This window comes from Zonotrichia leucophrys, chromosome 4, assembly GCF_028769735.1.
Source record: "Zonotrichia leucophrys gambelii isolate GWCS_2022_RI chromosome 4, RI_Zleu_2.0, whole genome shotgun sequence".
In the NCBI taxonomy this organism is placed as follows: Eukaryota; Metazoa; Chordata; class Aves; order Passeriformes; family Passerellidae; genus Zonotrichia; species Zonotrichia leucophrys.
The window spans coordinates 34,943,437-34,968,980 of NC_088173.1; the positions used below are offsets into that span (position 1 = coordinate 34,943,437).

The following is a 25,544-nucleotide window of genomic DNA, read 5'->3' on the forward strand; positions in this document are numbered from 1 at the left end:
GATAATAGTAGCTCCAGTGCTCAGATATGGCTGCTTGAGAGCAGGGTGGGGGTTCTCAGCAATGCTGCACAGACAGAAGAAAGGTTTATCTGAACTCAGCAGGAAAACACATGGACACTAGTTACGAGGTGAATGAACATGCAGGGACTTGGAGCAAAAAAAGCTCCCAGTTTCTCTCTTTTTTGCCTCAGAATGCCAATTTCCCACAGGTTCTGGGACTGAGTTCTCCACATGCTCTGAAGGTGCTTCAGACACAACAGTCTATAGAAAAGCTCCCTAGTCTTTCCAGCTGAATGCATATAACTCTTCTTGCTGTGACTTTCAAGGCTGAATTGTCAACAGAAAGGTCTCTCAGGAATCCAGATAAGGAGTCTCATGCTTAGGAAGGTTTATGAAAACAAGACTAATTGTAATTTTCCCCTGCTGAGTAGACTGTGAGGTCCCACAAAGTCCTTGCAGCTGCAAGGCCTGTAAGTGCTGACAGCTATCTCCTCATAAAAGTGTGATTGCTGACAAAAGGAAATTGCATCATCCAGCCTTTTTCCTTCTTTATCAAAAAAAGGGAACTTCCCCTTTAGTAATGTTAATGGCAGGAGGATTAATTGTAGGAAGTTTGGCAATGTTTCTTTAAAAATAGTTCATTTAGCAGAATAATGAAGAGGAGTTGAACACTGACTCAGTTTGCCAAGCTGACCTTGTATTCTTGATTCAGATGTGGGCACAGGGAGGACCAGGCTTTGTTCAGCCCTCCAGAGCACCAAATAAAGTAACAAAATTGTGAAGAGAACAAACTAAAGAAGAGCTACTGGGAAGCCTTGGATGTGCTAGTGTTGTAAATCTTTTCCTGATAAAGTGTGAAGCTCTCTCCAATCTCCTTCCAGTGATGGATGCTTGGGCTGCTCAGGCTTTTAAGAGCATTGCTGGATTGGCTTTGGCATATGGGAAAAAGTAGTTATTGTAAGTGAACACTGAAAACATCTCTTGAATTCTTCATGCTTAAATAGCTGTCAGAAAGCCACATTCAGGAATGGCTACTACACAAATATAAGCTGATCTCAGTGGCTGCTGTGGGGAAAGAAATTATATTTGCTGTGGTAGGAAATATAAGGTGTTTTTCATGATCACTTAACTCTTGAGTCAAGGAGATTTATGATCAATAACTGAGGTGGAGGGTGTTTGTTAAAGCAGTAAATAAAATGTGGGTCCATTCATAAGGATCAAGGGAATATGATTCACTGGTGCCTACAATGTTTAGGGATAAAAATTATTTTTTAGATACCCTGGTCTTTTTTTTTTTTTTTTTCATATTGCAACAGAGCTCTCTTCACAGCTTGTCCTGCAGTTTTGGCTTGTTTTTGTTATTTTTTTTAATCCTGCTCCTATTCATCCCTAAAGGATTGCAGAAGAGTGAAAACCTTCCCGGTTGAAAACCTGTACTTGACTTGAGTCTCTGGGCACTGCAGAACCATTTCCTGTGATTGCAGCAGAGAGAGATAAAATTCCACTGTGGTGGGAATAAACCGAAATTAGATCAAAGATTTCCGGATAATTAAGACTTCCAAACCAAAACCTCTTTTTCGCTTGACTCCACTATTTTATTTTTTTTTTTCCCCAGGCAAACAGGGCAGTGCTTCACACAGGAAGCCACATCTGCCTATCAAAAACAACAACCCAAACTGAAAGCGTGACAGGAGCCGGAGCGCATTTGCATGCGCTGCGATTCCCGGCGCTAACCTGTGCCTCCACCCGCGAGCAGAGGGCTCGGGAGCTGCTGCGGGCTGCCCGAACGCCTCCCCGCGCACAATGCACGGCTGGCACAGGTGGATGGAGCTGCCGGGTGCGAGGTGTCAGCTCCTGGCTCTGCTGCCGTGAAGCAGCTCCGTTTTGGCTTAGGAGCCGGACAGAAGCTGGCTAGAAGAGGTGGCAATACAGAGCGAGCCCGGGGGGCTGCCAGGGACCCTGCTCAGCCCTGATGGAGGACAGGAGCCGCCAGCTCCCGCGCTATCAGAGCCAGGAGAGGCCCGGGGTGGGGCTGGCGCCAGCGGGAAATGTCTCCCTGGCAGCAGGTACGTGTGTGTCCGCGCCCTGCGTGCGCTTCGGGCGGGCTCGGGGCGGGTTGCGGGGCTGCTGCTGCCGCTGCGGGGCCAGCGCTCCGGGGCTGCCGCTGCTGCGGTCGCTGCCCGCCGGCGGGGCCCGGGAGCTGCCCCGCTCCGCTGCGGCCGCGGGGGGAGCCCAGCCCGGCCCGGCGCCGCCGCCCCGCCGCTCCCGCCCCCCGAGCCGGCCGGAGCCGCAGCTCCGCGGGCGGCGGCGGAGCCCGGGCTGCCCGCGCTGCCCGTGCCCCTCGGCGGCGGCGCGGATCGCCCCCGTCCTGCCCCCGCCCAAGCGGAGCCCTCCTCCCTGCCTGCCTGCCGCGCTCCTCCCGCCGCCGCACAGCCCGAGGAGCGGCTTGTTTTCCTGCCCGGATGATGGATTTCTCCGCAAGGTCATCCCTGCCCGCGGCGGCGGCGTGCCCGCGGCTCCCCCGGCACCGCCGCGGAGGTAAGGGGCGGGAGAGCGGAGCGGAGCGGGCTGGCAGGGCATCGACACGGCCCGCACACACCGGAGAGCAGCGGGCTGGGTGTGCGGGCAGGTGCCGGGGCGAGGCGGGCGTGCCTCGCCCTACCAGCTGCAGGTCCGAGCTGTGCCGAGCCGAGCCATGCCCCGCTCCGCGGCAATGGGGCTGCGGCCGCCCCGCCGAGCGGGCACCCGCGGGTGGGAGCGGCCGGGCCGACCCCGAGGGTGCCTCTCGCATCCTCTGCTCGTTTCTACCGGCGCTTGGAAGCGACTTGGGCTCAGGCGTGGTCTGGGAGTGCGGAAAACTTAATCAAAGAAATAAAAAGGTGGCGGGAATATTGCTGAGATGCCCCCGCCGCCGGGACGGGCCGGGGGATGCGCGGCGCGGTCGCCACGGCAACGAGCCCGCGGTGCCGCAGGGGCGCGGAGGATGCCCCCCAGCGCGGATCGGGGCCAAGAGGCGCACCCGGACCGAAGCCGGGCGGTGAGGCTGAGCTCGGTACCCCCCGGTGCTTGTCAGAGGAGCCCGCGGCTCCCAGGTCGTGGTGGTGTGGCGGCTCTCGGCCGAGAGCGGGAGGGTCCGCGGGGGTTGCGGGCTGGGGTGTCACGGTCAGAGAGCATCGCGCCGTGAGGACTGGCCAGGTGATGTCCCTGGCCTGGCTCGGGGCGTTGGGGCTGGGCATGAATCCCTCACGGCCTTTTCTCTCTCTTGCTGTAGTTGGTGGTAAAACTAGTGATGATGTCAGCTCCTGGTCTGTGGTTTTGTGTTGTCTGCATTCAGCTTGTGTTCTGTGCCCCATACAGGCCTTGACTTCATTAATGCTTTAGTCCTTCATCCTTTTTTTGTCAAGGAAGATAATAATGCTAGTGGCGGGTTTTTTATCGTAAGACATTACTATAGTCCCATAGCCTAACCTCTTCCATAATATAAAGCAGAGACTATTCCCCAGTGGTTCCAACGTCTGGCCCACCAGCCTCTTCAAACAGTCTTGATTAAATGACTTCCAACGATGGGAATTGACTACATTCCTGGATAATTGGCTCCAATTTTTAATCGCTTTGTTAAACGTTTGCATCTCTTTTCCCCTTTGAACTTTTCTGACTTCATCTTCCAGCTACTAGATCTTGTAATGTTTTGCCTGTCAGATTAAATAGCTATCTAGTTTCAGATCATCTCTCTCTGCTCAAGTATTTAAGGGCAGTAATTAAATAGCCACTTAGCATTGTCTCTGATGAGATAAATAGACCTGACTCCCTTGGTCTCTCCCTGGAATGCAAATGCTCCCCAGGAGAAATGTCTGGGCTGCTGTTCTGTGAGCCTGCACCAGCATCCTCCGGTGCTACACAGCAGCAGGGTTCCAGGAAGGCCCTCGTTAATGTCACGTGTGGAGATAATAACCTCGTGCTCAGTATTCCCCTGTCTATTCACCCAGTGGTACAAACTTTTCTTTCCCACGACTACATGGTGGGAACTTCTGTTCCATTAGTTACAGGCAGTGATCTCTGCACTTCTTTGGAAGCCAAGGTTTTCTCAGAAGCTGGTTGTCAGGAGCATTTGAATTAAATATTGCTACATTTATACCTTTGGATTTGCCTATATTAGAGATTTTTCCCTCCTCCGTTCACCTCACTTCTGTGGAGTCTGCAGCTCAGGAATCACAATAGAGCTCTGGTGTCCTCTAGAAGTCAGAAGGGCTTCTTTTCCCAGGATTTCCCTCCTAAAGCTCTGTCTTCTACCCAGCCAACTTCAAATACTTTAAGGTCTCTTGGAGTAAAAGGTACTAAGAAGTTACACTGAGTAATGTATAAACTGCAAACTGAGAGTGCCCATTACAGTGAATTGCTTTTGTAACTGCTTTTGTTCAGCTGTGCCTCCAAGTGTTGGTGAGAGAGAGAATTGCTTTTCTGTCTTAAAGAGGTGCAAATCCCAACCCTGGCTCTGGTGTCTAGGCTGACATACACAGTGTCATTGTTTTGAGAGTCTTTAACCTGAATGTCGTGAGTTTTACTTGCTCTGAAGTGTGCTTAAACCGGGACTACAGCGCTCTAGAAAGCACAATATCTGAGCGTGTAGGCCAGAGGTTAGGTGGCTTTGACAGAATATTGTCATTTTTTCCAGCAGCACATAGGTAGCATCTTGAATCTCAACAAAATGATGAGATTGAATAGTCTGAAGGCACCTTCTGTGGGAGATGGTACAAAACAAAGTTCTTTGAAATTAATTTTTTTGTTAGGGTTGAGGTTGTTTTTATTTTTGTTTGGGGGTTGTGTGTTTGTAGCCACCTTGACTTGCCCTGTCTTTGAGCTTAATACACAGTGAGGGAGGGAGGGTGGTGTAAGAGGTCTGGAAATTAAAGGTCTTTACATGCAGACCATCCCATGGAGTAAGTGATGTGATGATGCCTGTGAGTAAGGTTTGTTTGCACAAATAATGATGGCAGGTTTCAGCCTTTAGAATGACCTAGTTGTCTTCAAAGTGTTAAAATTAAGAACAGTACATTCTGACTGTGTAACAACTTAAGTGTCAGGACAAAGAGTGTCATTGAGATTTCATGAAGATTTTTTTATTACAAGTCTCAGAAAATGCCTATTCTTAAGATTTCATGAAGTATACACAGTGATACACTCAATATAAATAGTCTGAAAAATCATCACAGAGCTCAGATATCACATCTGATTGAATAGAGCTCCAGAATTCTGCTGAATTTTCTACAGGCTGGTGTAAGCATCTTAAAAATTGTTTCTCAAGTGTTTGTCCAATTCCATATCTCCCCAATATGAAATTCTGAAATGTTGCTACCTGAGAGGTATCTTTCCCTCACCCATTCAAACTCCCCTTCTGTCCCTCAGATTGAGCTAAGATATCTGAGTTTTTTCAACATATGCTTTCCCTTCTCATAGTTGCACCTTTTCTCCAACTCCTTTTGCAATCAAAAGAATATGTAAGTGTTTCCTTGGGGTGGCTGGTCCCAAAAATTACACATTTCTTAATTATGAAGCCCAGCATTAAGAATAGTGGCTGGTAATTAATTCTACAGGCTGTTAATTAATTGTAAACAGACAGAAGATAGTATTTTTGAGGCTTGCTGAAGACTGAGAGCACTAGGTTGGACAGATTTCACTAGCAAGATACTATGGCAGAGGTAAAATTTGTCAGATTTGGGTCCCAAAACTGTTACTGACACTGTTATTTTTAATACCATAAATTCCCTCTGTCAGACTCAGGCAAAGCTAAGGGGAACAACATCCTGCCTCCAGTTTGTGAAATCCTCACTGCTGTGGGAGTACCAGCAATCTGCTCGTAGTCTCACAGCTACAGGCAGAACAAAATTTCCTAACTGAGAATTATGCTCCTAGCAGCACATCACTTCTTAATTTATAACTCTCACACTAAAAGCAGAGTTAGAGTTAGGATACAGGCTGAATCTGCTGAATATTTGTGGATTTAGGAGCAATCCTGCATTAAGACCTGATGTTACCTAATTTAGGTAAACATCACCTTCCTGAGAGTCACAACAAAAAAAAATATGGATAATTTTACTACGGGAAAACAAGTTCTGGACATATTCTGAATGAAATTAAATTACTGTTCTATAGGAAAAGTTTTTGAAAGTATATGTAAATACAGTCTACATTTGCAAATAGTAAAAATAGAAAAGATATATGTATATCTTTTATTGTATATATATGGACTTTGAACTCAGTAACAGTTCTATAGGAACAAAGACTGGTGCTGATTAAAAATTTAATCACACATGATCAGTTACTTATTAACATCGAGTTATTTGTCTCTTGGGAGTCTGTGGCTAGGAGCTCACATTTGTAGATTGGCAGCAGATCCTAGAGGGTTGAGGTGTCAGCGTGCTGCTGAGTAAATAGGGAAGAAAATGCAGTGCCAACACCTGCAACTCCCTGCAGGCTGTGCAGGGGGAGAAAGGCAAAGAAAAAGGTGGGCACTCGAGTAAGAATGACTGGGAACCAGCATAATAGCATTTTGCACCTATTTGTCCTCTGTCAGCAGTGGACAAGTGCACAAGTGGTGCACTTGATGAGAATAATTAAGTGGAGGGAAGAATGCCAACAATGACAAATATTACCATGCATTGTGGTAAAAGAGTGCTATAGGTGTGTTCACAGAAGGTGGATTAAATTCTTTCCCCTCATCTCCCCCATGCCTCTAAATTCTCCCCCATGCCTCTGAATCTGTGATCCTGTGTAAGAAAGCTTGGTGGCAGGTATGGAAGCTATTACCACAGCCAGCTTCAGCCAGACATCCAGGAAGATACAGTATCTATTCAATTATCCAGGAAAAAGTGTCTGTGTCTATGATATTTCCGAGGGTAGTTGTTAGCAACACGTGCTACTTCTACTGATTGTTTTACTGTACTTATTATACATCAGTAGAACGTGGTAGTAACAGCTGAGCTTGCTTATTGCCTCCCTCTGTAGTAGTTCTTTTAGAAGAGTGAGGAGTTAATCACGGGGGACAGAGACAACCCAGTGCTCTATTAAATTGTTGGTATCTTTGCTATCAGCATTGCCACATGCTGCTGGGTGTCTGTCTGTGGCCAACATAGTGGAGGCCAGCTCTGAGCTGAGGCTGAAAGCTTGTATCGCTTGGCAAGTGGTTGCAATTCATTTTCCAATCTCATTTATATCACTGTTGTCTAGCTTTGGAGAAGAAATATTATGCTGACGGAGTGGGGGAGAAGTTTTTTAGAAGAGGATCACAAGAAGTGTGTGTTCTAAGATATTTATCATCTCCCTCTCAGGCAACCCTCACAGTCAAATTCGACTATGATACAACAGATATGAAGCACATTGCTAGACAGGAATCTCACTGTGGTCTGGTGACCTCCTGATCCAGGAAGCAGCAGCATTGCTAAGTTGAAAAGCATTCATATCATCTGTGTATTGATTGTGGTTAAATGGTAATAACACACCCCCTCCCATTTGTGTGCCTGTGCATTAATGCACACACAAGCTGGTGAAGAGCAGCGTTCCTGAAGCTTTGGCAGTCTGGATGATTCTGGCAAGAGTTATGTTAGTGCTCCAGTCAGCTACAGCCATGGACTAAAGCTTAGGGCAGGACTGAAGGGACTACTGCAGGAAAGAGAGCCTGCAACAGGACTACTCTTACTTTCTGAAAAAGACATACATCAAATATAAGCAGAACATAGTGACCAAACATTCAGCTTTAGAAAGACAGCTCTAACTTATTTTCCCTTTTTCTGTTTTTGGTGTTTGTTTTTTTTTTCCTGCTAAATGGACAAGGTTTTTCTAAAAATATTGAGAAGTAATCAATGTTTGCCTGAATTCTCACAGTGACACCTCTATCCTGAGATTCTCCTGTAGTTCAGTGATGATAATTAATACTGTCAGCTCTTCAAAGTCATCATGCAATTATCACCAGTTGGCATTTTTATCTGGATGAACAGGATGGCTTTCTATATGCACATGTGCCTTCCTACTTCTTTTGGAGAACATTGAACAAATATTGGCTACTGCAGTTGGAATACCAGACTGCATTCTAATGGTGAAAATCTTTTTCCCAGTGATGCTAATGTGCAAACAAACAAAGTTCAGTTTTTAAAAGGGAAGTCAAACAAGAAAAAAGGCAAAATGAAACAAAATGATGTGCAATTATTTTTAATATTCTTCATGCAAAAACCCAACAGATTGAAACAGAGGCCTTGAATACTATGCTACATTATTACTAATCTGAAAAAGATACTATAAAAAGCAATGGCTCATCTCAAATGATGACAGTGGAGTCAGTGAAGAATTAATTCAGGAATTTTCTGGTGACTCCAGGACCCCTCTTTACATGCATGAGATAATCACTAGAAAGCTGAGAAAATCAGGCAAGATGTTATCATGGAAACAGTGGGAATTTCCAGTTTGAGATAACAAAGGATCTGATGTTTACCTTAAATTTGCATAAACAGGAGTCAATTCATGAACATCTATGTGGGAAAAAAAAATTACGTGGTTAGGCATAATTTTCAGATGGATGGATTTTTCCTTTCCTGGGTGAAACAGAGAAGGAAAAGAACAGTAGCCTGCTTACTAATCTGATTTTACATGGTTTTGGGAAGAGATGAGTGTTCCTCTTGGTAGCAAGTAGAGCTGGCACGTGGTTTCTCTGGTCAGGGAAATGTGATGTTTGCCAGTTTTGGGGTGAGCAGAGTCCCTTAACCTAGAGCCAGCCTGGCTGAAAGTTATTTTCTATTTGTGGGCAGTCATTTTGTCTTAGTAAAGAAACTGTTAAAATGTTCTGAAGTGCAAGGACTAGAGGTTTACTTTCAATGTATTGCCAGTGAGATCTTAATCCAGAAAGTAGTGTGTCTGCTGAGTGCCCAGAGAACAGTCCCTTCCCTTCCAGAGGCCCCAGGACTCTGTGGAGTTTTGCTAAAAACAGGGTCAAATAACAGGTTAAGTCTGTGAAGTTGGTATAACAAAGCAGGTAAGAAATTTTCCAGCAAAGAGGGTGATGTGGACAGGGCGCTGTTGCATTTTAGCCAGTCTCTGTTTTTCTTAGACTGCTGGAGCTGCAGTTCAGAGCAGCTTCCAGGGGCCTTTGGGCACTGAGGAATGAGTCAGATATCACCGGGTCCCAACTTCAGAAAGTGGAGAGGTGTAAAAGTCGCCTAAATCTCCCCAGCTCAGCTCTCCTGGAAGCAGTCTGGCTGCTGAGGTCTTATGTAGGAGCGATAGGGGTCACACACGGTAGGGACGGACAGAGATGAGATCTCTTTGAAGCCAAGTCGTGTAACTTGTAGTTTATTACAAAGGGTGTGGGTACAGGGCCCTGTTGCGAACTGCCAGCCGCAGCTCGGAGCAGGCCCGAGAGAGGAGAGGCTTAAAGTGTAAGAGAGTTAAAGGCAAAGGTTTAAGAGCAGAGAGCATGTAGAAAGGAGGGGGTGAAAAAGTGCAGAGGGAAGACAAAGAGACAAAGAAAGAAAAGGGCGCGAAGAGGAGCGCAAGAGCAAGCAAAAACATAAGGGAGAAGAAAGATAAGAGAGCGAGAAAAAGAGAGAGCAAAAAGAGAGCGAAGCTCCCGTTACAATACAATAAATCATCTTAAGTGTGAATATGCAGATTCTCATTAACCAATCTACTACAGCATGCATGTCTTACAACATTTCCACACAACCTATAAGAATCACTACATTACCATGCTATGTTTATATGTTAAACCCTAAATCTTATTCTTTGGGCCCCATCTGCCAAGCTGCAAGGCCTGCTCTGACTCTTAGGCCCGCCTGCTTGCAGAGGGAATTGTTTCCTCCAGGGGGGATTACATTCAACTGGTCACAACTAAGGTATCTCAAAGGTTGCTTTCATTTCAATCTCACTTATAGTTTCTGTATTCTCAAAATCTTTTGCCAGGCAGTCATATTTAAAAGGCTTTCTTGTTTCATCCTCCCCAACAGTCTTAGCCAGCCCTTTGGCTAGGAAATGCTGAAGGATAATTGCACTTCAGTGTTTAACAAACTAAAGGGTCACTTTCTTTACAGTCACTCTCCTCCCTCTGCATTATCAGTTTCATGAAAAACTTCACACAATTGAAAGATTAAGGTTGAGATGACTCATTAAGAAAATTATGGAATATAATAAGCATGCTGGGGAGTGTAGTAAGGGGTAGAAGTAATAGTGATAAAATATTTGTCAGAAAGATGATAGTCTTGAGAAGAACTGTGTGGAAACAAGATGACAGAATTATTCCACTCCAAAAGGCTGGCTTTCAGAACTTTTTGTAATACTGCTGCACACCACAGCCTCTCCATGTTAATTACAATAAAAATGTTAATCTTGCCCTCTAGGTTAATAGTTAGGGAGTATCTGTTAAAAGCTGTTAGAACAGGCTATGAAGGTTTGCATGAGTTTGAGGACCGAGATTTCTGCCCAAGCTAAGCAGTAGCCTTACAAGATCGGCTGTTTCAGTACTCCATAAAATAGCATCAGTTTCCAGCTGTCCATAGGGACAGGTATCCCATCTACAAAGGCAGCTGTGGTAACATTTGACAGTTCTTAGCTGCAGCACCAAAGGCATTTTCAGAAAGGGTAAGAGGTGTTTCAAGGAGTAGCCTCAAGTGCATGGCATGGCAGAGTACAGTGACCAGGCTTTCAGGTCCCTGCCTGCTGCCCCATTCTTCAAATAAAGCTGTTCATGCCATAGGTGAGAGCATTGGTAATTGCAAATGTGCTTTCATCTACCTCAGCCAAGGGCTGCTTAGACTTGGAAGCTGTCACTGCATGTGGTGGCTTCAGGCTGGGGCTGTGCAGAATCTGTGCCTGAGAACACAGGGCTCATCAGCTGAATTCAGCCCGTGGTTTTGGCCGTGTGCTGGTGGTGCTAAAAATGCTTGAGGATGCACTGTGAACTACGACTGAGGAATGATAGTGGTTCGTTCATTTCCTGAGAAGTCAAGCAAGCTGCATCAGGAGCTGCAGAGGAGTTTTAACTAATGGGTACTACAAAAGGATTAGCTTCATTAATTTAGCTGCGTGTGCTTTTGGCACTCAGGAATTAATCCAGCCTTTATTGATTGTTTTGAGTCTCAATTAGCTTGATGCCTAGGAAGGGGAAGGGACAAGCAGGCACAGAAACTCAGAGATGGTCTTTTCTTTGGTGAGAAAAGGGGTTTTTACTTCCTCTCAGGTTTGGGGTATGCATCAATTTAAGGAACAATTCAAAGCTCAAGTCATGGGGCCACAGTGCAATAAAAGCAGATAATACCCTATCATAAAGCCTGGGAGCTTTCCCTCAGAAATACTCTTCTATTAAATGGTCTATTTGAGAATTGCTTCCAGCTGGACCATGCTTGGGCATTATCACATAAACATGTGAGTTGATATTGGGAAATAGGAGAACAGTATTTATCCAGTTCAAAAGATGCTCATAATATGTAGGACCTCAAGGGAATACTGCCTGGAAAACAAATTTTCATAATAAAATGACCTATTTTAGAGTTACAGTTTTCCATGCTGGAGGGGACACAAAGGTAGCAGGATGCTTGCCAAAGAGATGGACAATAAGCACACTCACACTTGCTCCTTAATAAGAACATGAGTGGACTGAATCTGTTCATGAGATAGTACCCTGGGGTTTTGGGATGGGTTTTTTTTGTTGTTGTTGTTTGTTTGGGGTTGGGTTTTGGTTTGGTTTTTTTTCCTATTTTTTTTTCCTCTAGATTCTTGCATGGCAGACTATTTGTATGTGTTTGTTGTTTCCAGATTGGCATGCCTGCAGGAATATGAGCAGACCTTCCTACCAGCAGCCAGCTCAAACATAGAGATGACAGGGAGAGAACCCACACAATGTCTGAGCCATTCCTTAAAAAGCCTTAGGAGAGGAAAATTAAGTAAAAGGACAACAGAGCTAATAATAGTTCCCTTAAGTATGTACCAGGAAAGCGAGCTTCAATTACATTATGCCTGTAATATTTTGATCCTGAGAACGGAGCTCTGTAAGAAGTGTTATTTGCTGTTACTCATCAGTTCCGTCTGTGTGGATGCTCCAGGACAATTCATGTGGTGGTGGTTCCTCCAGGAGCAGAGCCTGCCTTCTAGTGACTAATGAATGCCACCTACTCAGCCTCAGTTTGTCTCATTTGTCTGTTGAACCCCTTCTTCTTTTTCAATGGGATCTATAATCTTGACTTCAGCAATCAAAATTAGTCTTTAATGACCACACGAGTTCAACTAGTTGGCAATCAGAGCCACACCTGTTATTGTAAAAATCATATCAAAGTCAGTAGCTAACATGCTGCTCAGAACAGGAAACTTAATTAGATGGGTGAAATTTGACCTTGCAGTTAAAGGCTGTAATTCCTTTGTCGTTTACAGGAGGTGAATCTGGCCTTTTACCAGAGGTACCTAACCAGAGGTACTAAATTAATATGAAATTGTTCCAAATACCATAGTTGCCGTTCTGACAGGAAGCCAAACCACATCATCCTTTCAGTCCTCCTGTCTTAGATGGCTGATTCATAATGAATGTAGGGCAGATGAGGTAGACATGAATGAAAAGTGTCTGTTTTCTAGTAGACCATATGGTGACTCTTTTGCACTGTAGAGTTAAAGACACAGTTAAATGTGTTTTGGGGTAAACCTGCTGGCTTACATTTGGAGAGCATTTTGAAGAAGAAATGCACATGAAAACATACATTGTCCTTTGAATTATTGTGGGATCAACATTTGTGTATTGCATGGAGAATTTCATTCATGGGCTTATGAGCTGACCTCCAGGACCAGAATTTAGCTGGAATCAATATCTTGAGGTCACCTAGTCTTGATCTTAAATTCTTCACTGTTGAAACTTTTAAGTGTTAATTGGTTATATATGCCTAATGACTAATTCTCTTTTGAGAGAGGATTTTCTGTTTGTGACTGAAAAGAGGGCTGTCATTGGGAAAATGGGCTTTACCCCCTTATGCATAGACACTTTTTTTTTTTTTAGTTAAGTCTATCTGGGGTTTTTTGTCTGAAGGTTTTTGGTGTGGATTTTTTGGCTTTGGTTTCTTTTTATAAAAATACTTTCTGTATGATCAGAGAGCAGCCTTTTGAATTGTGTTTGACGTTGGTCAACCATTAAAAGAGAGATCTAATACTTTACCAGGAAAACCCCAGAAAATGGGAAAGAGTGCTCATCAGAGGCTTAGAAAGACAAAGCAATGTTTACACTATTCAACTTGAACATGCAACATGGGGCAGCAAGAGAGAGGAGCATGGTCAACATCACAAATACTTAAAACTGTCTTTCAAAAAGGATGCCATAGCATGGTACAAAAGGCAATTTTAAAATAACCATTTGTGAACAGTTTCCTGGCCTTGGGCGATATGAAGCTGTGAAATGGTCTGGCAAGGAGCACACAGTAGGAGACAGATGGGGAATCAGTGCTGGAAGAGCATCCAAGCCTAGGTCCAGGAGGCAGAGGGCCAGAGAATTTCTCTTATCACAGGGACCAACCAACTTACTTTCCTGTGCACATCCTCATTTTTTTCCTGAAAGAGCAGGTCTCCCTTTCACCCCTTATCTCCCTCTGCCTTCCTACTCAGCAGTTGTCAGCCTCACAAATGGAATGAAGTCACTGAATTTATATGGGAGAGGGCTGGTCTTTCCCAAAGGTCAGCGTTAGCACTCTAGTTTTGTGGGAGAAACTTAGGACTGAGGCATGCTAACCTTGAAATTCAACAGCTGAGCCATTTCATCTAGTTGCTGCCCAGAGAGAAGGCCAGGGGCCTAATGAATTTCTATGTGTTGCAGTTTCTCCCTTAAAATAAAGGCAAAGCTGCCACACGAGGGGAAAAGAACACATTTTTGGTCCTTCTGGAAAAGGAAAAGGGTGAGAGTTTTGAAGTGGTGATGGGGGTTTTTTCAGCCCATCTGCAGTGCTAATGAGACATCTGTCTCTCTCGAGCCACCTCACATGGCAGTCTGCATTTGCAAAAATATTTTTCTCCTCTTGACTTGGAGTAAAACAAACCTAACAGTTTTCCTGTGGCTGCCCACCCCCGTGGCTCAGGATTGTTAATAAATAGATGGGGGACCAGAGTGAAGAGAGCTGAGATGAGGAAAATGAAGGTACAGTAATTACCTGGACTGTGCTGACCAGCAGCTGAGCAGGGATGGAGGACAAGGCTTCCCACCTTAGTGACAGCCACGTTGATAAATTGCACTTAGTTTCCAGCTCTGGAGCCTGGCATTACTTGGTCCTCTGACACAATCTGCCTCTGTCCACATACAAATTACATTTTTTGCTTGGTCTGCTCTGAATTCTCTTACTCTAGCACACAGGCTGTTAGGAGAGGTGTTTAGGCGAGGTGTGTCACAGACATGTTTTATGAAAAATCTTTTCTTTAGGATTTTTTCTCTTGAGAAGCTGAGAGGCTTCAAGAGCAAAATGTAAACAATGGTTATCTGCTGCTGTGGAATGCAACAGATGGATCTGTGATTGGTCTCATGTGGTTGTTTCTAATTAATGGCCAATCACGGTCCAGCTGTCCAGACTGTCTCAGTCACAAATCTTTGTTATCATTCTTTTTCTATTCTTAGCTAGCCTTCTGATGAAATCCTTTCTTCTATCCTTTCAGTATAGTTTTAATATAATATATATCATAAAATAATAAATCAAGCCTTCTGAAACATGGAGTCAGATCCTCGTCCCTTCCCTCATCCTGAGACCCCTGCAAACACCACCACTGAGGTGTTTCAGAACGAATTGCCAGCCTTGCTCTCTGCAAGGGAAGCAGCTCGTCTGTAAGAAGATGAAAAGATTATTGAGTTGCTGGCTCTGTATCTCATAGACTACTACCCTGTTTACACTGGATGTCCTGTTCTCTCCTGTCATATGTTCATACCCCATCTGATCCCATGCCCTGCCTGAGCTGTCTGAAGAGCAAGAGCAGTAAGAGAGCCCTTTCCAGAAGTGCTTACCTCCTTGTATGAACACTTATGCATCTGCAGTGGTTGCAAGTACATTTCTTGGGCGGAGTACATGCAAGTACTTTTTCTGGGCCTGTAACACCCTTTGCTTATTCAGCTTTAAGGTGGTTTGGTTTCCTGGGGTTTGGTTTTTCCCTTTGCAAATGTTAGCAGCAGCATATTCTGTACACTTGTTTTGTTTTCTGCCTTTTGTTTAGCAGAGATCTCTTTCTCTCTTTGTAGATTCAGGACTTGAATCTAGGAAGGGAAGGAACTCATTTGAATATTTTTTTCTGTGAGGTTGCAGAGGTGGATCACTAAAGCCCAAATTGCTGGGCTCATGATTGCACAGCTTTTAGCAGTAGATGATGAGATGTAGAAGAAAGGTGTTCTGTACTTGAATCACTGGCATTAGACACGGGCTGTTGCACAGCCTTCTCTGTGATCTTCATCTGTGTTGGATTGTATTGAAGAGGCAGAAAAAGTAGAGGTTCCTACCTTTGCTCTGTATCTTTTCTGCTTAGTATCTCTATGCTCACATGTAGCCACCAGCAAAATGGCAGAGTATGTTAGAACCTTCTGGCATGTCTTGAATAAGAACGGGAATAAAAAGATTGTATTTTCAAAAATAGTTTTTGAGCAACTTTTGAATCCTAGTGGCTTTACTGGTATTTCTGATTATTCAGCACTTTTGAGCATCTTTGATTTCAATCTTTAATCATCCAGATTAGGCTAGATGACTGTCTTTGTTACCATATATCAGATTTTATGTGTATGTCTGTCTTCAATCATGTAAGTATGCATAGTTTGTGGTAATTCAAATTGTATCCATAAACAGGATGTCAATAAAAACAAATTGTGGTTGGAAGGCTGCTGTGCATTCACAGCTGTCAGATGACTGGTTGAAGTATCTAGTACTAATCTTCAAGAAAGTCCTGTGTGGAAATTAACCATCTTGTCTGGATTTTCATACTGGCTCTAAGGTTGCTATGTGTTTTCTCACTCTTTCAAGTGTGCCTCTGTGCATGGGGCATTGATGTTCAATGTGAGTCCAGTAATTAAACCCTAAGCCGTGAATGATCCTTTTTCACACCCTGCCAGCTTCCACTCCAGCTGACTTAGCAACAAGGACAAAGCTGTCCCACAGCCCTGCTCTCTCACAGCTGTGCTCTAGCAAGGTACAGCTTGACCTTAGGTCACTTCTAAGATCTGCAGGTTAAATATGCTGGCAGCTTGAGCAAGGGCAACTAAAGCTGCTCCTAAGAGGAGTAAAAAGCAGTGCAGCCCGATGGGAGGTGCTGGGCATTAGGTGATAAACTCAGAAATTCCTTGGGGGTGCGACATCATTTTTTCTCTTTTTTTGTTTGAATGCCTGGGGCATGATTTGCTTGCAGTGTGTAGTATGAGAAGCTGGAAGGTGAGCTGGAGTGAAAGCTGCCAGGTGAGTGCCAGTCTCACTGCCCATGGGGATGTCTGCTGTGGGCTTGGCCAGGTGGTTGAGGCAGCCAGCTCCAGTAAACCTGAAACTCAGTTGAGCTCAGATGTGATATAACTCCTTTGAGCTGTCATTTTAATTAATGCTAATTATTCTCATTAACCAATTTGGCAGTCATCCTGAGGGACAGTGATTCAAGGCAAAGTCAATGTTTTTTACCAGTGCCTTCCTCACTGCATGCATTGCTTCAGTCACCTGATAAATATAAATGTGAATCCCCTTGTCCTAAATGCAGAAGAAATAAGGAGAAGAGGTGTGCCCAGCAATAGGCTCAGTGTAAATCTTGAAGTCTGACTTGGAAGATGCCAGCCTTTGGCAAGAGTGGGGATGTCACTTTAGCCTGGTGTAAGCCTTGCAGAGTTCCAGGGTGTGGACTGGACCGTAAGCATGGTATGAGGCAGAGGTTGAGGGTATGGATATGGCTGTGCCATACTGCAGTGGGCAAAGCTTTGGCTTACAACACCTTCTGTGTCTCTGTTTCCAGCCTGTTTTATTGAACTGGTCTCCAGATTTTGCACTGCTGCCTCTTAAATATTGTCTGTCTTGAGTAAGCGGTCCTGGACTTAGTTTGGTTCCAACAGAGATGGGACTTCCCAGGTCAGATACTAAATAAGGATTTGTTTTAAGAGCACTGAGATTTTTAAGAATTCAGAAGCAGAGAATGTAATTATTCTTAAGCCTGTGAAAATCATATTTAAATCACAGTATAAAATGTGGCAGACAGTTGGATACCTTAGCCCCCCTTCTTGGGCCTAGAAGGATAGAAGCACATTGAAGGATAAAAATACATGTTTTGTATAAGCCATTGTTAGGAAACAATTCTAACAGAAGTGAGGATGGTTCCTGCAATTGTTAGCATAAGAGATTTTTACACCCCTGGGCCCCCTGCAAGAGCAACTTTAAAAAGTTATTGCCATCAAACACCTGTGGGATAGACTGCAAATACTGAGTTGTTCCAAAAATAAGCCATCATACAGCACAGCTGTTGGTGTTTTTCTTTGCTGTTGGAAGATGGAGGTGTTGAAAGAATGACTTGGTGACTGAGTTGGCTGCTTCACCTGGAGGAAACATTGCACTCTCTTTGTTCAAGCACGTGTAAGTGCAGGATGGAGAAGACTTGAGAGCCTCTCTTCGTCCCAAAGAACTCTCTGGCTACATGGTGAATTTCAGGACCCAAAGTTAGTGATGCAAGGTTTGGGAGTTGAGTTGGTATCAGTGCCAGAATTGCCTTTTGCTCGAGCCAAGAGCCAGAGCAGTCAGTTTCTCTCAATTTTACCTGATGAGCTCTGCCATAGTGGCAGTCACTATCATCTGGGATGTTACTCAGATACATCTTTCAACACCTTCTGTCAGCTCTGGATGGAGACCAAAGCAAACCTGCAGTGGTTTATGTTTGTAATATTTTACCACCATTTTCCCATCTGGCATTGACCTTCATTAGAGTCAGGTGACTGGAATCCATCACCCACCCACCTACAGTGCTCTGTGTGATGTTAGGCTGTTCCATCCTTTCTGGATATGAAGAACAGGGGTCTCACTGGCTACCTGCAGTACATTACAAGTGTTGGTTCCTCCACATCCCACATGCAGTTCTTCATGGGTTATGCAAGTAATGAATGAGGTGCAGGTGTGGTCCAGTTTCATTAGTGTCAGGGTTCAACCCAATAAAGCATATAGCCTCAAGTGAAGAAGAAGAAGAGGCTGAGGCTGAGATGGCAGCTTTTCATGTAATGGTCTCAGTAAAGTCACATCATAAGCTTGAGTGACTGAGGTGAGCAGCTTAGAGTCCTTAGCTGGACACACAGGTTTGAGTCATTGCCCTCAGAAGAGCATTTACCAGCATTGTAAAGACACTACAGAATTGCTCAGATTTTATCCCTGAGCACCGAAGGCCTCCAACCTGCAACCATTTGGTTTCCTGCAGAGCCTCAATACATCAGACAAAAAGTGGCCCAGCACATGGCACTTCCTCTCGTGGGTTTCTTGAGAAGGTGTTTAGCAGGAGGCAGTTTGCTAAGGAGATTATTTTGTTCTTTTTGCTGCTCTTACTGTCAATGACAGCCAGCAGCAGAGCAAAGTGACAATGTGAAAAAAACAGGAAGCAACTGCTGAGGTGGCAGCAGGAAGAAGGCAAGATATTTTTAACTGTTGGGTTTTTTTACAAAAAAAAAAAAAAAAAAAAAAGAAAACACGGTGATAGCTGTTTCAGCTGCCAGCCTCTCTATTCACATGAGCTGTGTTTTGTGATAGCCAGGAGGTAAGAGCAGACATGGTGAGATCATCATCGTGCCTTTCTTAGGTTAATCACACAGTAGAGCACATTGCTGTTACAGTAATGACTGGGTAGGCACTGCATCCTTCTTCTCTAATTACATGCCTTTTGCAGGAGTTCTTTTCCGTTAGGATAACTCCTGTAAATGACAATGGATGCGTCCCTTGCCAGGTGCCTGTTATATAAAGATCTATTCCCCTCTCTAATACTGAGCTCAGCATCTTCATTAAAATAATGTGATCTATGAGGAGAACTTAATTTTTTCATACTGTGCATGAGAGTTAAACGTTATAATTTTTTGAGTTTTACCTTATGCAAAAGACATTGATCCTGCTGACGGCTCTTCCAAGGCAGAATTTCTTTATTTGCAAAGTTGGTTTTAAAATAAGAAGTGCTGCTACAATACATTTCTCTGGGCTCTGATAATATAGTTATTCAGAAGCAAATCAGACCTGATTATCTAGGATGGTAACTGCTCCTGTGGATGCTTCAGCCACTAGATGAATGTTTGTATGCAGTGCTCTTAAGGATGTCATAATGAAATTCTGGAAAGTTCCTTTTGAGGAGCTGAAAGCATGTTAGGAGTACATAACAGCCTTTGTCCCTAGAAGCCACCCTTTCCAAGACACACCTACTCAGCAGTGGTTATGTTTTCCTGACCACAGAAATGTGATTTTTGTGTTAGTCTAGCTTCCAGTGGATCAATGTCCATGTAAACCACATCATCCTGGTTGTTGGAAGTTGTCTGGGCAACAAAGAAGAATTGCAAGAATTGCATGGGCAACAAGCCAGCATTATGCTTTCATCCCTAAAGATGATCACTCTGCTTTTTGAAGTCATGTTGGCATTGCTGGGTAGGAAAAATGTATTTGTTGTTGGTCACTGCTAAACTCCTCTCACAAAAAGCTCACTAAGGGCTTTTCGTTGTCAGCTGTTAACATTCAAATGCAGTCAGCTGCATAACATGCATTAATGAGGGGTTAAATTTTGCCATGCTTTTATCAGAAAGATAGCGGGATAGGTAAGGAGCAAAATTCCCATTGGCTGTTAGAAATTCTATTGCTTTCGACACCAAATACAAAAGTGGTGTTTGAGAGGTCTCTGTGACCCTCCTGTTCACATTCCTCAAAAACCACACCTTGTTTTTAAGCAAGAGTAAGCTGAAGAAAAACCAGCAGTGGCAGTGAGCTGTGTGGAGTCACCTGCCTGATGAGGACAGCAGGTTGTTGGTTTCCTCATGTACATGTGTCAGGAGTGTGCATGCAGACTTCCTCCTGAGACATGGCTTACCCTTCAAGTCAGGCCGCCTTTCCTTAAAAATTACTTCCAGGGTCAGCCACTGCAATAAGAAAAAACTGCTGATAAATAATCAGGCTAAACATAATAACATGCTATTAAACAAAAAAAGTATATCCCTGTGGGTTTTACCCTCGTGTTGCCTCCCCTCCAGGGTGGCCAGGATAGGAGGAAGGAATATAGCTGTAGCTTATGCAACTGTTGCAGCTGGCTGCCAGTCCGTGTAGTTGTTGTTTGATTTAGCTGTTTTCATAAATCCATTTATCCTTCCCTTTCACCTTGGAGGAGGAAGACTGATGGGCTCTTTGTGCTGTTCTGCAGCAAGCCCAGGGTTCAGCAGGGGCTTTTGCATGCTTACATGGTAGCCTCACTGAAGAAAGCCTTTTCATTGTGTGCTGTAGCCCTGGGAGGAGGTGTGCAGGGAGAGAGCCTGTCCTTGCAGCCCCTGCTGCTGCCCAGGGGAGCGTGCTTGGGAGGGTGAGCTGATGGGAAGCAGAGGGCAGGATGATACGGGAGAAGGAGATGAACATTCAGGCTCTCATCCAGCCCTCCTGTGGTTCCTTGCCATGCCACCCTCCTCTGATGATGTGTGAGGCTCTCTGGAGAGATTCTGGAGGCTGCAGGTACATGAGGATCTGAGCTTCTCCTGGAAAAGGCTTTTAATCTGTGCGAAAGGAGTGAACTTTGAAGGCTCAAAACTTCGATGGCAGCAGATGATATCACAATTCTTAATTTAAACCAGGATTTTCAATCTCTTTGTCAAATGTTGTCTTCTAGCCATCTTGATACTGTGTTTCCTATCACTTCTAAATACTGATTTTTCTTGCTTTAAAGTGTTGGAGTGCAAGGCAAACCCATTTTCTCTCTGGAATTGTGGAAGAATTTTGCTAAGCCGTGTTGCACCTGTAAATCCATACCCACTTGATTCTTACTCCCACACAAACAAGATGCTCTCACAGCACACCCACAGCACATAGCAGCCTGTGGCCATGGCCAGAGGACAATGACATTTTCAGAGGGGGTAGCCCAGCTTTTGGGGCTGAGTTGCACTGTAGCACTGCCAACAGTGCAGGGGCTCCTGCCAGGGCCCCATCAGCAGGTGCCAGAGCTGGATGTGGGGGTTGCTGCTTGTCTCCTGGCCAGGGCAAGATGGGTGCTGCCCACAGGGAACAGATGGGACACAGGCTGGAACATTCTGTCTCGGAGCAGAGCTGCATTTCCTTTTAGATGGACATCTTTCTAATTGTAGGGTAACTGCCAGCAGGACGGTAGAGCTGAATCATGGCTGATCACCACACAGTTTTTATTACCCGTGCCTGCCTATTAAAAGCTGATTGCAGACATCCTCACACATCTGTCCCTGAGTGACTGCTGAGGTACCCGTGTGTCTCTGGGTATGAGGGGATGAGATGCTTGATTTCTTTGGGAGCTGCTTTTTAGTTGTTTTTTTATGGTTGTGGGTGGGTGGAGATGCTGGAAGTCTTATTTGTGCTTTTGCAGATTTCAGATTTGTTGGGGCAAGGTCCTGCTCAGGGCTCTTGGCAGGATGTACTTAAGGTTTGCCAGAGGCTGAGAGACATGAAGGAAGGTGCAAAGCAGTTTGCTTTGCTTTGTATTAGTCCCAAAGGCTGCTGTACTATTTGTAGGACTGGCTTTACACATTTTCTCATCTGTGGGTTGTGGGCAGCAGGTTAACCTGAGCTTTTGCCCTTCCAAAGTGGAGTTCCCATGCTCTGCACTCTGCAGAGTTAACATCTATACCTGGCAGAGAGATGCAAGATGGGAGGAGTCAACAACCAGAAAAATGCATTTCTTCAGTGTGTACAAATATGCTAGATAAATCTTCAGTAGGTGTCAGGCTGGTTGGCAACCATCTCTTTTTGGCTGAAAATGGTAGTGCATCTTGCCCTTGATTTTCACATGATTTTCCTCAGTTTACTAACATTACAAAACAAGGACAAGCACTGAGCCTCTGTTTTGTGTTTGGACTTCCCATTTGTGCCTCTTCCATTTCCATTGTTCATTGTGTCATGACACCTTTCTGAGCAAACCTGATAGACATCACTGGTTGTGTGTCAGCATCCAGGAGGAAGGGCTCTGAGGTCTGGTGAGGAGTCCTGGCTGGATCTGGTTTCTCCTCAGGACTGTCCATATGGCTCAGTTGGTAGTTCCAGCTGATTTGGTGTTGTGGTGTACATGCAATCACCCACTTTGTGTGGGGTACCAGTCGTTGGTTTTTCTGGGTCTGGATTGAAGGCACTTGAGACAGTAGCTTGTGTCTGGACTCAGGTGTTTATTATTTCCTATCAGTAAAACAGTCTCACTACTGTGAGTTCGGCAGCTTTTAATTAGAAGGCACAAAATGGCCAACAACCTCTTGTTACAAGGTCTTTTAACACTAATCGATCCAATTAAGAACTGACACCTGGATTATTTTCACTTTGTAACCCAATAACTGATCCCGAGGAGCCCCTAATGCAGACTTTTCTGCCCAATTACAAAATGCCACCCAAACCAGGAAGAAGTATGAAGAAGAAACTCTGTGCCCTCCATCTTGCTTCCATCCACAACACACTAAAAATCCCAAAACATGAATTTCTCACCAAGTGATACACCTACACTACTCTCTATAATCTATTTCACACTTTTGTGGATTCTAGTCTACCTTGAAGTCTAGGAACCTTTCTCCATGAATGAGGGTCAAAGTCAGTGCTCCCTGGGGGTCAGGACACCCCAGAGCAGACAAAGAAATATTCCCGGTGCTCTGGGTTTCCACAACTTTGCTTAATGTGTGCACAGAGGGTGCTGCAGCCCTGTGTGCTGAACGTGTTGCTGCTGCTGTCCAGCTCTCTGCCTGTCTCTGGCACAGGTTCCTGCTTTGGCTGCAGCTCTGACCTGCAGTAACATCTGCATTCCTGGGGTGTAGAAGGGGAACTGGGACTTGGAGCACCCTCTGCTTGAAATGCCAGCTCTGTCTCTGGTGGGAATCACAGGTGTGCAAGGTGTCTATGGGCATCCCCCACCACCTCTTCCCTCCCTGTCATCGCAGTGAATAATTTGTCTCCTGTCAGCATCCCAAAACACACCAAAAGATGGAAGCTCTGCACCTTGTATCTTACCTCTTCAGGCAACCTCTTAGGGATTTTAATGAATGTGTCCTTGTTTTGTGCTGTCTTTCATTTGTAGTGCCAGTCTTTTTGATCCCACAAATAATTAGGAGAAAATGGCCCATAAAGCAAATTTTTCATGAAACCCAGGATAACAAACACCCTTTGACATTGAAAAGAGGGTAAAAAACCCCACTGGCTGCAGAATTAGAAGGATGTTTGTGTGTTTAAATTTTAAAGAAATGTGTTTTATTTCCTTTATATTTAGTGGTCTGATATGAGTTTAAGTGAGCCATTGTCTTTTTCCTCAGATCAGAAAATGAGAACAGAGACTGAATTCCCCCTTCAGCAGATGTTTATCTCTGTTCTTAACCGATGTGGCTATATAATGATTTTTTTGTGATGATCTGAGAGATCTTGTAAGATTAGAGCTATTAAGAACAAGTGTTCAGCTCTTCCATTTGCAGAAACAAGGTTGAAGAAAGGGCTCAATGTGTACAGGACTCAAGGAGTGGAAAGGTGATGAGAATCCAGAATTGGGGATGAGATGCTTGATTTCTTTGGGAGCTGCTTTTTAGTTGTTTTTTTATGGTTGTGGGTGGGTGGAGATGCTGGAAGTCTTATTTGTGCTTTTGCAGATTTTCAGATTTCTTCCAGAGGGAGTGAAAGGCAGAATCTTATGTAGGAATTTCCTGAAAATTTATTGATTTTTATTATGAAACATGAAGACTTTCTGGTTTTGTTGAGCTTCTCCTAAGAAGCAGGAGGAAAAAAAAATCCTACCTTTTTTTTGAGTCTTGTGGTTCTTTTCTTGCTGCCTTTCATAACCCAAATACCCTTATTTAGCCTGTGTGTTACTTTGTTTTACCTAACACTCCATATTATGAACCATTATACTGTTAACATTTGCAGTGTTGTTTTATTGGGGGTTGTTTATTACTGAAATAGATAAGTGTTCTTTACATTGTCAGCATTAAGTTACCTGGAAACTTCTTGGGATTTGAGGGATTTTGGACTTTCTAACAGCACATGAAAAAGACCTACTCAGTTACAAGAGTCTGTGAAGGTCTGCTGGCTGCACAGGGACCCTCCCAGACCATTTAAGCCAAACATAGACTCTGCCAAAGTTAGAAACCTCTTGTTGCTAAAGCTCCAGAACAATTCCTTGTTGAGATGAGAATGACACAGTCAGGCAGGCTAATTTGATCTGCAAGAATAAGGATGAGAACTCTGTTGGTGTAGCAAATGTGTTCTTATTACTAAAAAGTGATTTTGACCTTTGTAGAGATACTAATTTCACCTCCTATTAAAAGAAAATTTTGGATGATTGTTCCATGTCTGGCATACAAGACTTGAAAAATTCATCAGCAATCTTGATTTGTTTTGACATGTTTTTTTGGCCTTCTACTGAGTTTTGTACTTCTGTTTTTCCTAAGTATTTGCTTGCAGGCAATGTTGTTTGTTTGTTTGAATCCTCACTGTCTTGGCAGTTGAGTAGTGTTGCCCACAGGTCCCAACATTGTCCTTCATTCCTGTATAACAGGACTCAAATAATAAAAATGATACAATAATCGTAAATGAGATTCCATTAATACAAATGCCTTTCCAATTCTGTAATCTGTAGGGCTTCCTTGTTGCTCTCTTTCATAAGACTTTGCTTTTCTCTGATTTTTATTAATTCTTAAGTTAGAATATTTTCTTAAGTTACCATGCTAATTTAGGCTACTTCAGTGCCTTTGGCTCCTGTCATTAGGATGGTTTAGTGACAGTCTAGAAAATAATCCCAGTGACTTTGGCAAAAAGTCTTTATAGAAACTTTATGCTCATTAATGAACTCATATGCAGAGTCATTCCAGGCAGAAGAATGATCCACCATCCAACCCATATGCAAGGGTCTGCCAAAATGTCTGGACAGTGCTCAGTTGTCCCACATCAGAGAATAGATCCAGGTAGGTTTTCTGGGGGGAATTTCTTCTGTTGATGTTGTATGTCAAGGACTGGTAGCAAAATCTCTTTTAATTACCATATGAGGCAGACATTCAACTGTGTGTTTCAGGTGATTCTAGGAAAGAGCCACTAAACAGATATGGAGAATTAATGCAGAGTTCAGGCCAGAACTAATTCATTTCATTGAAAAATTAGGAATGACCACCCTGTTGAGTGGGTATGAGTTAAAAGATAATGCTCCTGTATGTAGATTGCTTTGCCCAGGTCTTATATAGTGAAGAATCAAACAGATTTTCTCTGAAATCTTTATTTATTCTGACTGTGTTTGCTGAGTAGTACATCTTACCAAAAAATGAGGATTGATTTGGTTCCATTATTTGCTTAATTTTTCTTAAATAAACTCTGGATCTAAAAAATAAGGGGAAAATATATCTGACCTTCCAA

The 25,544-nt window shown here is 44.0% G+C and overlaps 2 protein-coding genes across 2 annotated transcripts in view; both read left to right on the forward strand.

The window, feature by feature from the left end:
• The first annotated feature begins 1,705 nt into the window (after positions 1–1,705).
• Positions 1,706–25,544, forward strand: part of GPRIN3 (GPRIN family member 3) — a 34,911-nt gene continuing 11,072 nt past the window's right edge. Inside the window, exon 1 of the mRNA XM_064711107.1 lies at positions 1,706–2,066. The gene's annotated coding sequence lies outside the window, so the exon portion shown is untranslated. The remainder of the gene's footprint in view (positions 2,067–25,544) is intronic.
• Positions 2,294–25,544, forward strand: part of FAM13A (family with sequence similarity 13 member A) — a 184,142-nt gene continuing 160,891 nt past the window's right edge. Inside the window, exon 1 of the mRNA XM_064711100.1 lies at positions 2,294–2,538. Within this exon, the coding sequence (XP_064567170.1) occupies positions 2,463–2,538 (76 nt within the window). The 5' untranslated portion in view covers positions 2,294–2,462. The remainder of the gene's footprint in view (positions 2,539–25,544) is intronic.